The sequence below is a fragment of the Lepisma saccharinum genome, chromosome 3 (genome assembly GCF_977018435.1).
Source record: "Lepisma saccharinum chromosome 3, izLepSacc3.1, whole genome shotgun sequence".
NCBI lineage: Eukaryota > Metazoa > Arthropoda > Insecta > Zygentoma > Lepismatidae > Lepisma > Lepisma saccharinum.
This window is the reverse complement of record NC_139231.1, coordinates 70,284,989-70,305,333: the sequence shown is the minus strand read 5'-3', so window position 1 is coordinate 70,305,333 and position 20,345 is coordinate 70,284,989. Positions and strand designations below refer to the sequence as shown.

General features: G+C 39.6%; 1 protein-coding gene across 1 annotated transcript in view; it reads right to left on the bottom strand.

The window, feature by feature from the left end:
* Nucleotides 1–20,345, bottom strand: part of dysf (neuronal PAS domain protein dysfusion) — a 388,516-nt gene that overhangs the window by 276,391 nt on the left and 91,780 nt on the right. The window contains exon 2 of the mRNA XM_083118732.1: nt 16,235–16,416. Coding sequence (XP_082974858.1) covers nt 16,235–16,416 — 182 coding nt within the window. The remainder of the gene's footprint in view (nt 1–16,234; nt 16,417–20,345) is intronic.

Below are 20,345 nucleotides of genomic sequence, written 5' to 3'. Positions count from 1 at the left end.
TCCGGAAAGGGAATTTTACTTTGATTAGGGAAATTTTGGGAATTGTTCATAAACGAGGTTACCGCCCCTGGCATGCAGACTCATTTGTACCCTGAAGACCGTACCGCTCTGGAACCAAACGATGCAAGAGCAGAGAAAACCCGAAACCCATCGACCACAATGGAAGAGGAGAGTGAAATTGAAGAACTTCCCCCGAGCCTTCCGTCGGCCGAGACCCATGTCTAACCCTCCATGTGGAAGGTCGTTGACGCTTCGTCTTTACACTTTAAACAAATTAAAAGCGACATTCCCAATTGTCCCAGAGGAGAAGCCAATGCTTAATGGATAGAGCGCGAAGGAACTAATCCGCCGCTGACCGAGCGCGAAGTCGCCGCTTGATGTGCTTAAGCGGTCGAAGCGTGAAATGGTCTTCTGACTCTTTCGCGCCGGTCTCGCAGCCAGCGAGAACCCCTTGTAAGTAAAACAGGGGCAGATGCTTACGGGATGGATAGCACACATGATGAAGGGAAAAAAACACCATTAGTAAGGTGCGGTTTTATAGGCACTGGTAATTTGTAAAATAGACATGCAAATAGATGCCTCGCGGAGTGGTTAGTACATCGCGCTACGACGCCAGGGGTCCCGGGTTCGAATTCCGACCTGGGCATGGAGGTTTGTTGAGTGTCCATTCATAAATTTCTTCATATCATCACTCATCCCCATCTTCGCAAATTAGCCAAAAGTGGCACAAAAAGCGAAGTAAAATGAAGCAAATCAATCAATCAAATTAGTCGCCTCAAAGGTACCATAATAGGCAATGAACATGAACTGGTTGTTAATTAGTTACACTGCACACTTATTGACTTGCATTTTTGTATTCTGCTGTAGCTTTGCTGTTACTTTTGCTTTTGGCTAATCGCGACTGAGATGATGAAAAGTGGTTAGACGAAATTGATGAAGGGATAGTCAGAAAAGAGATTATCTTCTACAGTGTGCTGTGGAGGGAGCCAAAGTAGTGAACGAAATTAGAAATAAGAAAAATACCACAAAAGGCGTTTAGGTGCTATAAAAAAATACGTCATCGGGCTCGAAACATTAAACATATTTAAGATATTCAAGCTTATGTTTTAATGCAAAGGAATGAAAAAGGCAAAAATCGAACCTTAATTATTAATAGTAGTGCTTATTTGCTTATTTGGAAGAGTGGTCCAAAGTTCGAAGTCTCCGGTTCGAACCCTAGGTAAGAATGTTTGTCCCATCTTCCAATTCATCAGGTCATGATTCATGGTCACGATTAACCGAAAACGGTGGAGACGGGACGAACAATAACTGAAATAGTATATAATATACTATACAAACAGCTTCATTTCATGACGTCCAACATCTTGAACTATACCCCGCACCTGCAATAGTTAATGAAATATGAATAAAAAAAATGAACTGGCCGTCTTTTGTTTCATTTTGGGTCAGGGACCAGGGTCCTCGCTTCTCCTCCTCATATGGCTCCACTCGTGGCTTTATTTCCCTTTGAATTTGCCTTCCTCTTCATAAAACGTTCTGCAACGTGCGAGGGTGTCACAGCTTCCAGAAATCGCAAGTGCTCGAGTGTAGGACACAATGGAGGCATTATTCGCTGGAATTTACATGGAATGTGACGCAGCACTCCCCACACCTGAGAAAACAGCAAGCCAATCTCAGAACTAAGATTCCCTTCATGTTAAAACTGCAAATGCAACATGTGGCTTCATGGTAATGGCAAAATCGTTCAGAAAATACAAATTCCTAAGCGTGCTTTCTGAATTCTCAACAAGGGTTCGTTCGAGGTTTTATTGACACAAGAAAGAGTAGGCATTCCGATCCTGATACGAGAGCACTTTTGTAAGGACATAATCTTCTCGTGGCCTCCCCTATCTTGCCTTGTGTTGCTGAACAGTATCGGTACAGGAAGGTTCTCGTGAATTGGAACGAGCCATGGAGCACTTTTGCATAGAACTTTATGCCACTAGGCTCGTACCCAAATGTGAATGCTACAAAACTCCACAAACGTCAATTTAATATAACCAGTACAAACACTCGGTTGAACCAAAGTACACATCGATTGTTAGGTTCACTCCGTCCACCGAGGGAGGGTGGCGCCACGAACCTCTTATCGAAAATCGGTATGCATAGCGGAAATGTCATAGATGGTGCTACTGGATGGCCCGTGAACACTTGCATGTACCTTTTTTGAGGGGATGAGTGAATACAGAAATTCTCTCTTCATAATATGCTTTATTCATTTGTGCCATGAACAGCGAGCTTGCCAGATACAGTACTGCTTACAATAGTTAATAAAAAAGTTGAAATAGCAAAAATTGGCATCTCCCAAAATGAAATGGAAGGTGCCGGTAAGCAAGCCTATAATTTTTTCAGGACCTTGACAAAACCTTCACCTTTCTCGCACTTCCAGAACACTCTTCCCGATTTCTGAGCAGCGGCTTGTCTCCCGACGCTCACCTTATAGGCTTCCTGTTATGAGAGTCGCTTGCAACAATCGATACCGGCCTCCGAAAATAGCTCGAAAATAGTATCATTGTTTGAGGTAAGCGATATCCTGCACTATCAGCGAGTTAGAAGAAAGGGGCGCGTACCAAGTAGGAACATGTGATTTTTATTTTGGCGGTATGCAACGGTACGCCATACCGACACCTTTTTATAGGTGATCATTCCTGACAACCATACCACAATATTTTGAGAAGTTCTTATGAAGAACAATAAAAAACAAACTTGAAGAGTAGCGGAACCTTTCTTCCCAGAACGAAAACACTATATAAATGAGCGAGAGCACGAGAAACAGAGAGATAGAGAGAGATGGGAGGTGGAAACAAACGAAAACGATAGCGAAATATGAAAACTGAAAATTTTGCTCAATGTTGTGATCTTTACTTAGATCAATAATGATTTCGGGAGGGGGCGATCATCTGTCCATCGCCGAGGACGCTCGTGTGTACAGTATATTACTACAGAAACCAACGTACGCTTACAATCCACAGAGGCGCCACTAGCGATCCCAGGTGAAGGGACCTGTATGTGTGTGTGTAACTTTCTGAATATTTCATTAGACCATGACTATCTTCTCCTTTTATAATTCTGCTAAAAGAATATCTTGCATAACTGAAGTAAAGGAAGTAATTAAAAGTAATTGCAGAGCCCAACGACAAATGACAGTAAAGAATCATATATGTGCAGCGGGAGTAGGTGTCAAAACCAGTATGAATAGAATGTATTGTGCGCGTCTGGCGCCAAGACTTCGGCGGAGGGAGTGGGGAAGGGGTTGGTGACTGCCACTCGATCGCAAAGTTCCCGGGGTGTCGTAATTGTTCCGACGAATCATCAGTATGTTCAGAACAGCGAGAGAACAACGTTGTAATTAACGGAGAATAATGTTGTAATTAGATCGTACGTGCTTCATTCTTGCTCGCTTCCTTCGCCAGGCTGAGGGGGAGCCACATAGCTATTTAGGAGCCTGAAGGCCACGCCCCTTTTCCGTACGGGCATTGTGCCACTCTTTTGGACAAGAAGATTGTGATTAAGTCTTCGGCTATCATTAGCTCACGGTGTTTCAAAAGCTCAGGGTGCGAATGTGGTACTAATTTTGCCGCTAAAATGGTGGTAATTTTGTGGCCGGGGATGGTACCGAGAATGTCGACCTCAGTGGCGAAGTTGTTATCACAGCGCGCTACGACACCAGGGGCCCCGGATTAGAATCCCGGTAAGACATTGATATCTGTGTGTGTCCTTAATGAGAAAAACTGAGAATTTAGAAAAAAGTGAAATATGTAAAAACAGAGAAAAGGAATGACGGGAAAAACTACCGGTTAGGGGTTTTCCATTGTAATAATAATAATAATAAAAGTCCAATCTCGTTTCGTGAACATCTCTCGTTCTCGGTCTCATCCTGAGAAGAAAGTTTAAGAAAATTTCGATTTTTTTTTTTGATAGTACACATTCAGGCATGTTACTTTTTCGTTTTTAATTTTAAGAATCGTTGCTGAGACGTTCCGTTAAATTAATTTAAATTCGTGAGGAAAATGCTGAAGTAAAATTGGGGCATTCCAACGTTACATGTGTGACATTTTACACACAAAAAATTAAAGGTTCTAGACATCAGATTGGATCAAAATATTCATAGAATGATTTCTTAAAATTATGAAGTACTTTTGTGGTGTCTGCCAACAAATGAAAAAAAAGCTTCAGTAGGATGTCATACGCTGAATGCATGAAAAGCATTAAAATAAATGCGTTACGTGTGTGACGCTTTAAAAATGTAGCAAATTTTGACTTCATTTGTCTCCAGCATGTAGGCTGCAGATGCTAGTAACTTTTATTGGTGAAATGTGCAAATTATATGCATTCAGAAACATCCTAACCTTAATGGAATTAAAAACGATAGTTTCCATATTAATTAATTTTGTTATTTACATAGAATAGGATCACTTTTTGTGGAATGCCCCAATTGTACTTTCTTAAATAATTTGAACTACCCATTCGTTTTTCTTCGTATAATTTACGTGGCACAAAAATAAGCGAACAACTTCCTTTAATATTTCTTTTAATGGCATTTTCAAGTTTATTTCAGCGGTGGAGTATGGTTTGGTGCTGTGTATTAATTCAAAGTAACTGTTGGGGAAGAAGGCAGCACACACGATTCCCACAAGGAGAGTGCTTCGGTCGCCTAATGAAGCGAAACTTGATTGGGGCGTTCTGTGAATGAAATCAGCGCTAGCATGGGTGACCGCGGTTCTTGCGGTCGTGACTGCTTGCACTTCGAATCCTGGCCCCATGCATGGACACAGGGTTAGTGCTTCATGCAGCATCGGGAGTAATAACACATCACATTCACGACGGAACATGGGTAATTTACAATCAAAACTTGCGTGGGAACTTCGCGAGTTTCGTTATCTCCGCGTGCAAAACAATGTACACATTTTCGCTAATTTCAATGTGGTCACTATTTTGAAAAGTGTTTTATGTAAGAAGTAGTTTATTAAATATTGTTTCAAACACAATTCGTTCATTGTTTCATTACAAGAGAAAGATAAATGAATGAATATTCTATATATACATGCACTTCTTACCTTGACATCTGCATCAAGGCCTCTCAAATTTCTGAAATTCATTGAATCAAAATTCCCTATGATCAAACAAGTATATTCTGCCACAGTTTATTCCGATATTTACTTCTTTCTTTGTCGTTCCTGTCCGAACAAAAAATATCTATTCTTCCACAGATTCTTCCAATATTTACTTCGTCTTCCTTTCTTCAACTTTCCTGTCAACTATTACCTTCTGACAAAAATCTATTCTGCCACAGTTTATTCCAACACTTACTTCCTTCTTTTGTCGTTGAAGTCTCGACCAATAAAATCTCTACTCTGCCACAGTTTATAGCAACATTTACTTCTTTCTTTATCGCTCCTGTCACTATGAATAAGACTACAGAAAATCAATAAAATTTGAGCAGCATTTTAAGTAAATCATCCAAACCAGAGGTACAGTGGGATCCATGAGTATTACCGTGCAAATTGTCCATCGCCATGTTCGTGCACTTTATTTGACCCAATAAGAGCTTCAAAAATTAAAAGAAAACTCAAAACAAGCTGTTCAGAACTTCTGCACCATCATACATAAAAATCCATCGCTTAAAATACACAGGATGTAAGAGAAATATTAATGAAAATAGTCGTGGACAATTTGCACGGTAATACTCATGGATCCCACTGTACCGTGCATTTTCTAAGTATGCTTCTGAAGTTGTGGAGGTGTAGATACGAAAGGTATTCAAAGTCCAAGGTCGCAGCGAAGATATCCTGGCATAAACAACCCGTGGATCGGTCCGATTTCTTTTAAAAGTTCCCTGCGTCATCGCCGCAATTCTCGTCTGCGAATTAGCTCCCTCCGGACAACTGGCTTATGGCTGCCGGCGGCACAATTAGCACGGCCATCGCAGCTTTACGCCCGCGCTAAGTGGCCGGTTGAGGCGGAAGGGCTCAAGGAGACGCTAACTCGACAGAACCAGACTGCGGGGCTCGACTTCACTTGGCGATTGCATAAAGAAGGCGGGCACAGAGGGCGAGCAGTTCGTACACATGTGGCAAAGGCCTGGCGTGGTTGTAGGTGGCATTTCTGGGAAATAGCAGCTGTAGCATACAGATAACAGCAGCCAAATTGTCTACAGCTATATTCGTTCCTTTTTCATCTATATTCTGTGTGCCAATGCACGGAATCCTACTTCTATGCTTATTGGTGCTTGTCAATGTTCTGAAGTTATAGTCACTTGTAAGGCAGTTTCAAGTAACACTTAATTTTTTCGATTAATAGTAACTAACCAGCTGTGTTTGAATTAAGCAACTGTAACTTGGTAACTTTTTCAAGTAACGACCAACAAAAACACAGTTACTTGTCTGTGCATCTTAAATTTAATAAAAACAGTTATGGTTCCCTGAAAGAAATGGAAATAAAATTAATATAATCTTATGTTATGTGGAAATGTTTTATGTGACGTAATTTTTACAAGTGTAAGGCTTTATGCTGAATGTTCTTGCTTCAAATTGCATATTCAATCATATCCAGAATAAAGTAACTTACAGTTACTTCTTAAAGGAACGGTAACTGTAACTGGATTTCTTTTTGAGTTGGATAACTGTAACTCAGTTACTTTTCGAAAGTAAGTTTCCAGAAACTTGTGCTTTTGTTGTAATTCTTTAACTTTGCCCTTTTTGGGTTTTTTGTTTCAAGTCCACTTTTATGCATAGGTAAGCTAATCTGGAATGAACCTACAGTTTAAAGTTGGCTCCGAACCACTATATGCCTCCACCGGGAAACCTTGATTATAAGAAGACGACATTGTCGATTTTATTTTAAAACCATAATTGCCTTATTGCTCCTTTCCCAATATCAATCCCAGGCTAACAGTTTATATTTTTAACTCACATAGAGAGAGAGAGAGAGAGAGAGAGAGAGAGAGAGAGAGAGAGAGAGAGAGAGAGAGAGAGAGAGAGAGGTTGATAGAAATCCTTTCCGATTCTAAAGCACGACCACTTGAAACAACAACGTTTCTTGTGTAATCCACCTTAGTAATTTGAAAACATCTCATTTTATTCTGATGCTATGTCTTTACTGTAAGTCAAATGTAATCTGGCTCGACCTAAATACAAAAAAAAATGTGTACGTCCTTGATATAAAGAATATATTCATTTAGTAGAGAACCTTAACGAGTTTACAGTTCCAGAGTTATGAGGTTGGTTAGAATAGAAGAGTGCAATAGGCAGATGATTTAATCTCAAGAAATGAGCCTAGAAGTGGATATTATTTAGTGTATATTAAATAACTTATTTCTAAATTAAGTTTTATTCTGGCAATACGTTTATACTGTTACATAAGTGAATATTTTATTTCACTTTCTACAACACTAGTTATCATTTCCCCTCTCTCAAAACATTTGAAATCGGCACCGGTATTTGTGACAGTATTTCAAGCCGTACCGTGAAGGTTATGTTGCACTATTTTATTCTCCCCATGCATGTATTTAGTTGTCCATAAACGGACATGATTGTATTGTGGTTAAGATAGTAAGTCACACCAGGAAACTATATTTTTATTATTTGAAGGGCTCGGGTGTAAAACATGGTAAGTGACATTTTGGTCATTTCTGAGTTCATTAAGAAATAAGGTCATTAGAAGCTATACTGTAGATAAAGTGTTTTTCCTGTTGTGTTTACCGATTTCAGAAGGCTTCACAGAATCCAATGCAAATTGTATTACATAGCAATTTCACTTAAAAACTGAAGTAAGGCACATTTTACTTTGTAGCAATTTCACTTAAAAATTGAAGTATTACACATTTTACTTTGTAACTCAAAAATAATCAAAATGTCACTTTTGGCTAATCTCGGAAACGAGAATGAGTGTTGATTAGATTAAATTGATAAAAGGACACTCTTATATATAAAAAAAATAAAACACCCATGACCAGGCCGAGACTCTGAACTCAAGACTTCGATGGAAAGGTCGAAAGCCACCAAGCAGGCCGACACTACCCCAGGAAGGAATACAGCTTGAGGTGACATCAGAAACTCAATTGGAAATCGAGCGGGGAGGGAACTTCTTGATTTCTGTTCATGTTCTTAACCTAGACTATTAAGATTTAAATGCTACGTCACTATTAACAGTTTCAGTGTGGCTCTTTTAGATAAAAAAATGGTACATACAAACAAGTCAATTAAATGCATTGAACAATCATTAGTTGACGAAATGACCTCACTTGAAGGTACAGTGGAATGCACAAGTAAAGGCAAATTGTCCACGGTTTTTCTCTTGCATCCTACGTGTTTATAAGGAGTGGATGTTTACTTCTGCTGGTGCAGAGATTGCCAGTAGCTGTTTCCGTTTTTATTGTTGTAGCTCTCGGTTCGTAAAACAAATAGAATAATCATGGTGATGGACAATTTGCTTGGTAATACTTATGCATCCCGCTCTACATGTGGAAAAATACAACAAACAGAAACGTCATACTTCAATGAGATGAACAGTCATACTGTAATTTAAGCCAAATAGCACATAAACGTTTATTAATGCGAGTTGTTTTGCATAGTACCATGGCATCGTGATTGTCTTGTTCAAGCCAGCTGTTTGGCGGCGATAGCAACTTCCGCAACTTTTCATTAGTGAGCAATCTATCCTATTGTAGAATCTAGCACATACGCATGAAACAATTCACAAACATTCCAGTTGGTTTAGAGTCAGAGTACAAATATTATCCATGCATATTTATTGCAGTACATTTCATGAAAGTGTGGATTAGATGCGAGGATCTCGATGGAAAGGACCCCCTAGGATAAAGAGAAAGAAACAAAATAGATCTATTAAATTTTTATCGCCTCTGGAACACTGATAGCCGGCGTTAACATTTGGAGTTGATGAATTCGACACGATGTCAGCAATCATATTCCGCAGCTAAAATGCGAATTATTGAATATCTTACCTGGCAATATTGGTTACAAAGCGATAGCGCTAATTCCAACACACAGTTTTACTTCTTTCTTGCCTGCTTGTGCAAAATGCAGAACAGCTATTTAAGTGCGCCACGAGAATGCATTTTACAATTGCAAACAGCCACGACTGCAATAATGGCGGGTTATGGCGTGTAACGGGAGGGGGATGCAATTAAACGCAACGTACGGGCGGAACCTGGTTTATCTTTCGCTTATTTCCCTCCACTCCTGTTATTAGCACCTTGCCATGTGTGTAGGCGGGTGTTTCAACCGATCGTTATTTCTATAATAAAGATGTATACTGCGAGTTCAACTTTGGGGCCACGCGCATAGGGAATTCCACAGCACGGTACAGTTCACAGATTCAAGCCAGAGCATACACAGAGACTTACAATATGTATCTTTAAGCAGTTTTTATCTATTCTTTTATGAGGGCTATTATACAGGTTGTCGCCGAAAAAAAACAACAATCTTTTCCAAGGAATATATTTTTGCATATTAAGTTCTGGTGAGAATGATAGGTGGTATCAAAATCTACACCTGTTTCCTACATATATGCAACTTTTCATCTTATCTTCTCGGTTGCAATCTAGATGTTATTTTTATTGGACGCAACAGGGGTGAAAAGTCGTGGCTTATTCATCAAATCGTGCATACATTAGCATGTGTACATAAGTTACTTTCTCTATTTGATATTTTTGCGTCCGTAAGTTTTGTCGAAAGGTATTCACACTCCAGAAACCACAATTTTTGTTCATTACAGTCTGACCATTACACTATCCAGTGCAACTCTACTCTCCGCTCCAAGGAGCAGGATGCTTTCACCATTTTCAAATTGAATGAAGAATGGGTAAAGCATCACATAAATATTGGGGCTGGGAATAATCATGTCGTGTCATTTGCGCCGAGGCTTCTTATCAGTTCATTTCCGCCGCGACATATGTCAAGACCTTCCTTTGTGGGTTTTCCCACAATCCAGAGTGTCATCACCGCCGCGCGCACGTGTGTTTATGGGCACATGGTGCATAGTGCATAAAGTGGACTTAAAACATAAAATCAAACACGTGTTTATGACGTTGCAAAGCTGTGTTTACACTGAAATGTTAAACCTATCCAGAGTGTCAAATATGACTTTTCTTTACTTATTTCAAAAGACGTTACACAGGATTACTTGTATCAATTTTATTCCACAAATACATAAATCAGTATCAGCTTATTAACTATTAATTATTTATCGTTAATCTAAAAATAACATTGTAAATACAGTATTGTTAAAATATTGAAAGCATTCTACATGTACTACGTAAATGTACACTTTGGAAGAAACATAAATGTGCCAGTCTATTACACTTAATTATTATACACTACATAAAACCGTCAAAAACATTATAAATACAGTGTAATTTTTTGCAAACATTATATAAGTAATAGCTACGTATACATAAACACAATATTTCGATACACTTGCACAACAACAATACAAACGTTTTTGATACCTTGTAGGTATGCAAATGCTCGAAGGCATTCCACGCGTTATTTCTATCATTTCCATATTCTCAGCCATCTTGTCGTCTCTCTCAAGTCTCAGTTTTACATAAATACTAATTTCCCAATGTATATCCCTCATATATACTTTCATCTTACATTCACTTACCAATCACCTTCCTTTTCAATCGAAGATAAACACAGCTGGAGCTGGGCTACGTCATAAACACACGTTCGCGCGGCGGTAATGACACTCCGGATTGTTGGAAACCCCACCAAGGAAGGTCTTGACCGATAAGAAGCCTCGGCGCAAGCGACACTGACTCGGGGATAATATTGGCAAAAATATTTTTTATGTATAATGTATGTACCTAACTCTTGAGGAATTGGGGGGAGGGGCAGAAAGTGCATTGCCCCCCTCCTAAGTCGGTGCCTATGAGCAAAGTAGTGGATAGAACTGCAAGTGCGCCACGAAGTTAGTTGAGAGGCTCGACGATAGCATAGTGGTAATGATGTCGCCTTGTATTCAAGGGGTCTCGTGTTCGATCCCCGGTGGAGGAACATTCCACACTTTAAACTGTAGATCCAGTCCAAATTAGTCTATTTGAACATAAAATTGACTTCAAACAGACATTTTTGACGAAATTATATACAATGTCTCACAAAATTTAACGTACACCAACATTATTACGAAATCAAAATAACAAATACCCAGTAAAAGGGTATTTTATCTAATAACATAAAACATTATAGAAGAATATGGTTCTGCACATTGAATTTAGGGAAGAACTTAACCTGAAGCCACATAAAATTTTATACGTAATTAATAACACGATAAAGTACGTAATAGTGACACAAAGTTGAATGAACAGTTGAACAAATCTATAAAACCTACTCGTAAAAGCAAAGAACTAAGTTATATAAAAGTTCCGTCCTTTTAGTGTACTTTTGTGGTTGGTGCCAAAAGTGTCATAAATTTGGTAACAGAATGAAATGTTCGTACCCATTAATTGAGATTTTCTTTTTAAAAAGCAATTTATAATGAAAAAATGGGAATGAAATGTGTCTAAGGAGGCACATGGCAATAGAACTATCATCAAGATGTGTTATGTGACGGTAAATCGAGAAGTGGGATCAATTTTTATGAGAAGAAAAGCTAATAAGACAAACGTCATGTCATTTTCTGTATCTTAAAATCACATTACTAGTGACACGGGGAATAAATTCAAAACTGACTTCCGAAGTTTCCTGCAAGAAAGAACAGTCAAATTGTAGTGTGTGAAGAACCGTCCACACGTTCAGAACAAGCGGCTGTCATGCTGAAAAGGCACCTGAGAAACCTGCGATCAGGAAGTTAAATAACAAAATGTTTATAATGCAAAAAAAAAATCATAAATTGCAATTATCGAATATTTTGTAGCGGCAGCAAGTATGATTTGTATGTCTGATAAATTCAAAGAAGTATACAGTACAGAATGTCCAGTCCCTTACTATCAAACACAGGTGAGTTCTCGTGATTGCTATAGTGTTTTTAACTTCTGTCAAATAAAAGTAATGTGTTTAATTATGTCATAACAGTTCAAAACTAAAATTTTGAAAGAAAATTGCGAAGAGAATTGACAGAGAATTTGCTCTGCTACAGTTTCGTTAAATTCAGCAGCACCAAATAAGGATATGGTTGTGGCGCATTGGTAAGATTACAACCAATTCCAGTGTTTTTGATCCTAACAGGAGGAATTATTTCAGGAACGCGTCATATGAAAGCAAATTCAGTATGACACTGATATTAAGTGAAGAATGTGATTTAAATTTTACACCGTAACAACTAAACTGGATTATATAACAAGCAAAGTAATAGACGTTACTGTGACTAAATATAATATTACCTCACATTAAACCGACGTTCTTTTGCCAATTAATGATAAAATTTCGTGTGTGTACGTTCAATTTTGCGGCGCAGAAATATGTAATTTATATTTTATGTTCTATTATAGCTCCTGTAATTATATATTTAAAAAAAATAAGCTTATGCTCTGCAAAGGAGCAAACAAAAAAATCGAATAAAGATATCAAATAAAAAGCAAGCATTTTTGTGCTTTTCACGAAAGACGTAGATGTATAGGTGTATGCTCAATTTTGTAAGCCGCTGTAAACCAATAGGTGTTATGAAATAGTTTCTTACATGAGAATATTATGTATCCCCCATCTGTCAATCTGCCCTTTTCTTCCCCTATGGAAATATTCTAGTGTCGCTAGTGCAAGTATAGGATAAGTACAGGTGCAGACTGAGGTAAATGTATCAAAGGACAGATGGTAATAGAGGTAGTAATTGAACGATTGAGGATTGTATGAGAATAAGCGTAAGATTACTCAATTTGAGCAATTGGATGACTGAATCATTAAGCTGTTGCGGACTAAATTCCTTTCGCGTGGATGAATCGTTTCTGGGTGTTACCGATGCGTGGCATTGGAAACCAAGATTATGAGACTCATTCAGTCAAACTGATCAATGAATAGGTTAAATCGTTCATAACAAGCTCTTTCCTCGCCGCTATATTATTTTTCAAAGGAATGTCAACCTTAAGGCTGAGCTTTAAAATGTTGAACTTATCACACGCGAAGGAAATGTTTTCCTGGAACCCACCGAAGCGCTTCGAAATGCTGAGTGAATGTCTTCAGCCAGAAAGAAGTGTGACAATCGCAGGTCTTCAAAGACCATTTAAACAGCAGACCCAGAATCCGTTTCTCGATTCGGTTCGATCTAGGCTCAAGGGAAAGACACAGCTTCGTTCATCTTCCCATTAGGAAAGCTCTCAACCGGAAACTTGTTTTGATTTTGGAGACTTCAAAGGTTATTCCGGGAACAAGACCGAAGAACACTGGAAGGGAAGAAGAGAAGAAAATCTCTTCGGCAGCGTCATTGTTGCCATCCGAAGTCTGTGTCACACCTGAGGACATCTCCATCGTATTCAACAATGGGAGACGAAGACTCCAAGAGGACAGACAGGTGAGGCAACAAGTGGTCTAGGGGTGAAGCTGGGACGAGGATACCGCAGGCAATAAGGAAAGGGTGGAAAAGCCACAATGTTGAAGGCTGAATCCAAGTTGGTAACACAGCATCAGGAGGCAATTGGTAAATTCGAATCAGAAAATCCGGACTTATGGATTTAGGATTTGAAACTCGCACATCCCGGTCCAGGTTCCGAGTCTCGAACATCCACTCCTTTTCCAACAGAGATAAAACTGAATCGCAACGTCCATCATGGACAGAAAAGGGAGCTGAAGGACAAACTACACTCTTCAAGTGTGAACGCTGTGGTAAGGAAGGGTGCAAATTCTCTCAATGGCTTTAATGATTCTCCTCGACTTATTATTTTGTAAATTCTCATTTGTAACTTTATTTCAAATAAAGCTGGCTTTAGGCAGTAGGACAAAATTCAAGCAAAATCAAACATGGTGTAAATAATTCTCCTTCCTATTAAAACTTAAGAATACTTCTTATAATATACTTTTACAGGTTGATCCTCAAATTTCAACATGTGCAATTAGATTCAGGTAGCGCTTTTAACACTGTATTTCAGTGTGTTCAGGTTGGGTATTTTTCTGTTATTATCGTCGATTTTTTTTCCCATTCTAGGTAGAATGAATTACAGAAGTGAACAATCACAATGATTAACCCAGGATTCGAACCTAGGCTCTTACATTGTAGCGGGATATGCCACAGAGGCTGTCTGTTGTATAGTTTGGAAACTGAACCACATATAATTACGGAGATTTGTATACGTAAAGAAAAAAAATAAGAGATGGTGAACTGAAAATATTTGTGGATGACTCTTGTTATCGTGCAGTGCCGTGAACGCATCTTCAACGGTAAAAAAAAAAGTTCTCATGGAAATGCAGATTCATTCCGCGCAAGGCATTATGGTTTCACAGGTACTCACCTTTCTAATTCTGCCTTTTCCTTCCACATATGTATCCACCTTTTCTCCCTTGCCCGACGAATACTTGCAGCCGAACCATCCAGGCGGAGCGGAGAGGTGGGAAGGGGAGGAGGGAGGAATGGTGAGCAGGGAAGTTTCGTTTTTCACCTCCGAAATGATTGATGATTTTTTAATTCCTCGTAGAAGGAACCAGGAGAAGTAATTTGTCAATTTCCCTTACAACTCCTCTCAAAAGTGCTGATGGGCGAAGCACCCCCTCCCCCCACCTCATTACACACGGATCGTGAAGATTACATCGAAGCAAGAGGAAGGGGGTGGGGGAGAACGAAACAAAACACAAGCGACTCGCTGCAAAAACAACATGCAGAACAGACAGAACGTCCCGAGGCCAGAAATCGGATTAAATCCGGACCTCGCTAATGACCTGGCAAAGTAAGAAGCGGCTATCCTGCAATTATACAGATTTCACACATTTATGTTCAATTTATGACCTCTTCCGTTCTCTGTTGAAAGTTCCCGCGGGCGATGCGATGCGAGATTCATGGCTTGCGAGCGATGCGGTTTCTCGTGGCGCCACCTTGATGTAAATGCGACCTCCACACGTCAGTGGCTTATTCCTTCGTGATCTGTGAAACATGAGCCCCTCTCTGCCCTGGCCCTGTTCTGAGAAGGTGGTCGTGACTTCTCATGTGGAGCTATGGTTACCGACCCCATACACCTTCTTCGAGCACTGATCTAGTTCTAGACAGTCATGGAATCCGGATAACAAATTATCCTACATCTGCTTTGACATCAAAGGATAATCCCGATGGATTAAAAAATGTAACTGTTATGGGCGGAATATTTTATCCAGATTTGGCCTTCCTTACCCACCATATACGCAAAAATAAAACAATTCTCTCATGTCAAGGTAAACTGTGATTTTTTTAGCCGACATTCCGCTTCTCAGTTACACCCCCTCGACGGCATTCCGCTCCTCCGTTACAGCCCATCGACGAGATTCCGCTTACAGCCCCTCGACGACATTCCACTTTTCCGTTACAGCCCCTCGACGACTTTCCGCTTCTCAGTTACAGCCCCTCGACGACTTTCCGCTTCTCAGTTACAGCCCCTAGACGACATTCCGCTTCTCAGTTACACCCTCTCGACGACATTCCGCTTCTCCGGTACAGTCCATCGACGTCATTCCGCTTCTCCGTTACAGCCCCTAGACGACATTCCGCTTCTCAGTTACACCCTCTCGACGACATTCCGCTTCTCCGTTACAGCCCATCGACGACATTCCGCTCCTCCGTTACTGTCCCTCGAACACATTCCGCTTCTCCGTTACAGACCCTCGACGACATTCCGCTTCTCCGTTACAGCCCCTCGACGACATTCCGCTTCTCCGTTACAGCCCCTCGACGACATTCCGCTTCTCCGTTACAGCCCCTCGACGACATTCTGCTTACAGCCCCTCGACGACATGCCGCTTCTCCGTTACACTTTCTCGACGATTCAGTTTCGCGTTTCATCTTCTCGCCGACACTCCGCCTCGCGTTACACTTTATCGCCAACATTCCGCCTCGCGCTACACCTCTTCGATTACCTCTTCTCTAATATTCTGTTTCGCTGTTTTCCTCCTATTTTTTTTTCCGCAGCGAGTGTTCCTATCGCTCTTCATACCTCTCTCTCTCACCATTAATTATTTCACACTTTACACACTATACAGTACCCTCACGATCAGTATGTTTCGTGGCTGGTCTTCAAGAAAGTAAAAACTACATGAACAAGTCAATCACACTATAGTTGTCCTACCTTGCTGGAAGTAGTTGGCCTTCCTGACGTAGACGCAGACGAGGGCCATGAGCTGCAGCTGGGACAGGCGCTGCCGGGTGGACGGGGGCAGAGGCAGGAGGTCCCTCAGGTTGGCGATCTCGGCATTGATCAGGTCCCGGCGCAGCTTGCTCGCCCCCTTCGTCGACTTCGTCGCGTCGAAGCTGTCGAGAGAAAAAACAAGTTAGTACTTCCAAGTCTATACGCTTGTCATTCTTATTACTATACTCTCTCGGTGGCCGAGAACGTTGAGCTCGCCACCGGAAGTTCCAGGTTCGAGTCTCGGCTAGCCATTCGTGTTTCTTTCTGAGTTTTCCCTTCGTCAGTTTCATCTATCTATCGTTCATCCTCATCGTGGCGACTAGCCAAAAGTGGCAGAAAAGCTACGTTAATACCAAAAATACAAAGTTGGCTAACTGTATTCACTGCGGCTACTCTGGTGACCATCCAAACTGTAAATGTATGTCTTTCATGATAAATTCCTCGAATTCCAAGTGTAATTATATTGATGATCTTTAAAAAAAAAAAAGAGGACCAAACAAGTTGATTACAAATTTTTGTAGAGGCTCAGTTTTCAAACAAAAAAAAACACAAACAGTAGAGTGACGTGTATTGAGGATCTCACAAATTTTCACCAAAACGACATTTATGGATTATTTTTAATTAGAAGTAACTGAAAAAAAACTGTTTAAAATATAGTACAATTATCCTTAAGAAAAAGAAGTATCCCATGTGACATCATGTTAACAGTATTTATTAAATAACATGTTATACCTGACTCTCGTCTGCGACTTTCCAATAATTGCCATAGTGATGCCATATGCTATTTTATCGTAATTGTTCCAACTTTTCTGTACAAAACACATGCAAATATGAATGGGAAATTCGAATTAATTGTTGTATGTTGTTGATTTGTTGTTTTAAGTCCACTTTATGCACAGTAAGGCTAATCGGGACTGGACCTACAGTTTAAAGTGGCATCCGAACCACTATGTGCCTCCACCGGGAATCGAACCCGGGACACCTTGATTACAAGGCGACGACGCTACCACTGCGCCATCGGGGAGGCCCCGAATTAATTGTTGTAGAACTCGCATTTGTAACGCTCGTCCAGGTGGCACTTTTTACGAATATTCAGTAGAGATTTGCAACATTAGTTACTAGAATCTAAGTTAAGTGATTTATTGTAGCCGCCACTATATAACATGGTGGAAAACAAAAGATTGGTTTACTTCAGGAATTATTAATAAGGTTAAACATTATTGACTGGTGGGATTACTTAAGAACCCTACGAAACGACGGAATGGTTTGCAACTATTCAGTGGATGACACTGGTCAATGTATTAACTGGGAAGTTTCAGATCCTGTTTAGTCATTATTAAAATGTCTAATTTTATCGAGAATCTTTCTGTTCCAGCGTACAATTGCAAGCAAATAGCGTATATAGATTTACGGATTAGAATAAGCTGATGACCTGAAGATAGATGATTGATTGCATGGAATAAATCGACAAGAGAGGTCGTACTTTCCCCTGCGAAGTTCCGCGTTCGAAAACATTCAATTAAGAGTGGAAAAAATGGAGTGTAGAAAGTGGCGCTGTCTACCGGCACCTTATAAAAACGCTGTCAGTGCGGTTCCCTGCGATCTGTCACGATGCGGTCCGGATAAGACAAGGAAGAGTTCAGTGTCAATTATTCCGGCAAGATTTCAGCGTTGCCACCCTCTTCAACGAATAAATAGCTAAACAGCGAAATATCCCACCAATAATCAAGATTCTTGGTTCGAACACAACTAATCTAACTGCTACTTATTTTATAATTACTTCACCTCATCATTTCCAACTACAACCACTGTAATTCTGAACCTGGGAATGGACCCCCAGAATCACACGAGTAACAAATTGATGCTGATAAGACAGAATATATAATATACAGGGTGAACCAAAACTAGGTTGACAGTAGGATGTATTATAAAATTGTGTTGGTACAACAATTCGAAAACCTGCGTTCATATTTTCAGTTCTTTTTGTATTGTATTTATGGGGCATAAGTTACTGTTTTGATTCTTGAATGTAATTGTACATGTAATCTCAAAATCGATGTAATCATATTCTGTCCAACAACTTTAGATGCTCTCTCTCTCTCTCTCTCTCTCTCTCTCTCTCTCACTGTGTGTTTGTGTGTGTGGGTGTGTGTGAGTGAGTGTGTGTATGTGTTTGGATTTAGTTTTAAAATGTTACCATTTCTTTCTTTTTATAAAACTTATTAATAAAATAACATATCGATATGCGCGATTGCCTGGCATGGTCTACCTAGAATACTTACAGTACATAAGCGCGTCGATTCTACCTGTGACTGGAGGGTATGGATCAAAGTTCCGGTCGTTAAGTGTATTCTATTGTGTTTGTTCATTCATATATTTTATGTAATTGTCATTCATCCTTATTGTCACAATTAGCGTAAATAGATAGGGAAGAAATGTTAAATAACCACATAAAAACCAACTCAAACATATCAGTGACAAAACACAACCTAAGTAACCTTGCATGGAATTAGAAATCAACATCACTGTTTATTTTGTGCATATTATATGTAAGTCTACTGTAACCACAGACTAATCAATGCTAAACATTCTGAAAAACAGTGAAAGGTGTCTGCAACAATAAATGGAGACTCTAAAACACTGTCATACCGGTAGTTTGGCCACCTAGTGGAAGAAATCTAAAACATAACAATTATAGTAATTTCGAATTAGAAAGGGAATTTCCGTGAACCCTTTTCGTACTTGGTAATAATTATATAACTTCAAGTGATTTTTTCTCCGAGTTGGAAACACTGCTTTCACCCTAGAACGTGGTCACGCCGCAGAATAGCAGGTCACGATCTCCACCTGCCTTTCGTGTGTGTATTTTTGTATTTCTTAATCCATCGTTTTTCAGTAACCGTATACGCAAAGAACAAATTCCGACACGTGAAGTTGTTTTCCTTCGTTTCCTTGTCTCATTCTTATTCCCTCGAGGAATGTAATCGACCTTCTTCTGAAATGAAATCGAAGAGAGTGGTGGGAGGAGAATCAACGATAGTCTGATACGGATTTTTATCACAGAGCAGACGACATTTGTTACACTCTTCTACATTCTCTGAACTTCAACATGCGTAGCAAGTTTATCTGTTACGGTTTTGGAAATGAGATTTGTTTTGTTTCTTTCACCTTTCGACGTTGTTACATACAAAAACATATCTACTTAAAATCTGATTTAATTGTTTACATAATATGTAAACATGTAGCACTTTACCTTTCATGGCTATCAAAACTGACACTCGCTATCGCCATTTTTATTGTAAACCATGGACTGAGACTTGAGGAAAAATGAAAATAAATTTACATGCGCGAAAAGAATTTGAGTCTGTCCACCAAGACATTTTCAAGTTACTTGAACAGCTTTCTGCATTCTGAAGAAAAAACTGAAAATAACATTAAAAAATACAATTTATGTCAAGCAATACTTGTGCATCTCACTTTAAAATACCATTAGGATTTCTGTATTCACCCAACTTGTTATTTGGAAGTGAAAATCTAAACATGAAAAATTTTTAAAAGTCAAGGGTGGCTGCTAAGAGGATAATATAGAGCCTCCACTTGTTAGTACGAGCCTTATTCCAGAGCAATCTCTGACAAGCTGAGAAAAATGTCCAGAAACAGTGCGACATGCAGGCCCGTACCCAGGGGTGGGGCCATAGGGGCCATGCCCTGTTCGAACACTGAAATATTTAAATGTGCACCTATAAAAACTACGAAAACAACATCCTCGATTTTTCAAATTTGTAAAAATTTCAATTTTGTTCTTGCATAAATTAATGTGTTTCTTGTGTAGAAGTCTCCAGTCTGCAATATTCGGCAGTTTTAATTTTATAACCAATGTTGCAAGGCTACCAGACATCCGATTCGCCTATTTAGTCAGAACAGTCCGTTACGTTTATCCCTGTCACGACATTTTTCGAACTGCAGCCTTGATGCGAAAATGTCTCCATTTTTTTGTTAATTCACATTCAGACATGTCCTTTATTGTAATAATAATAATTGCTAGTATGCA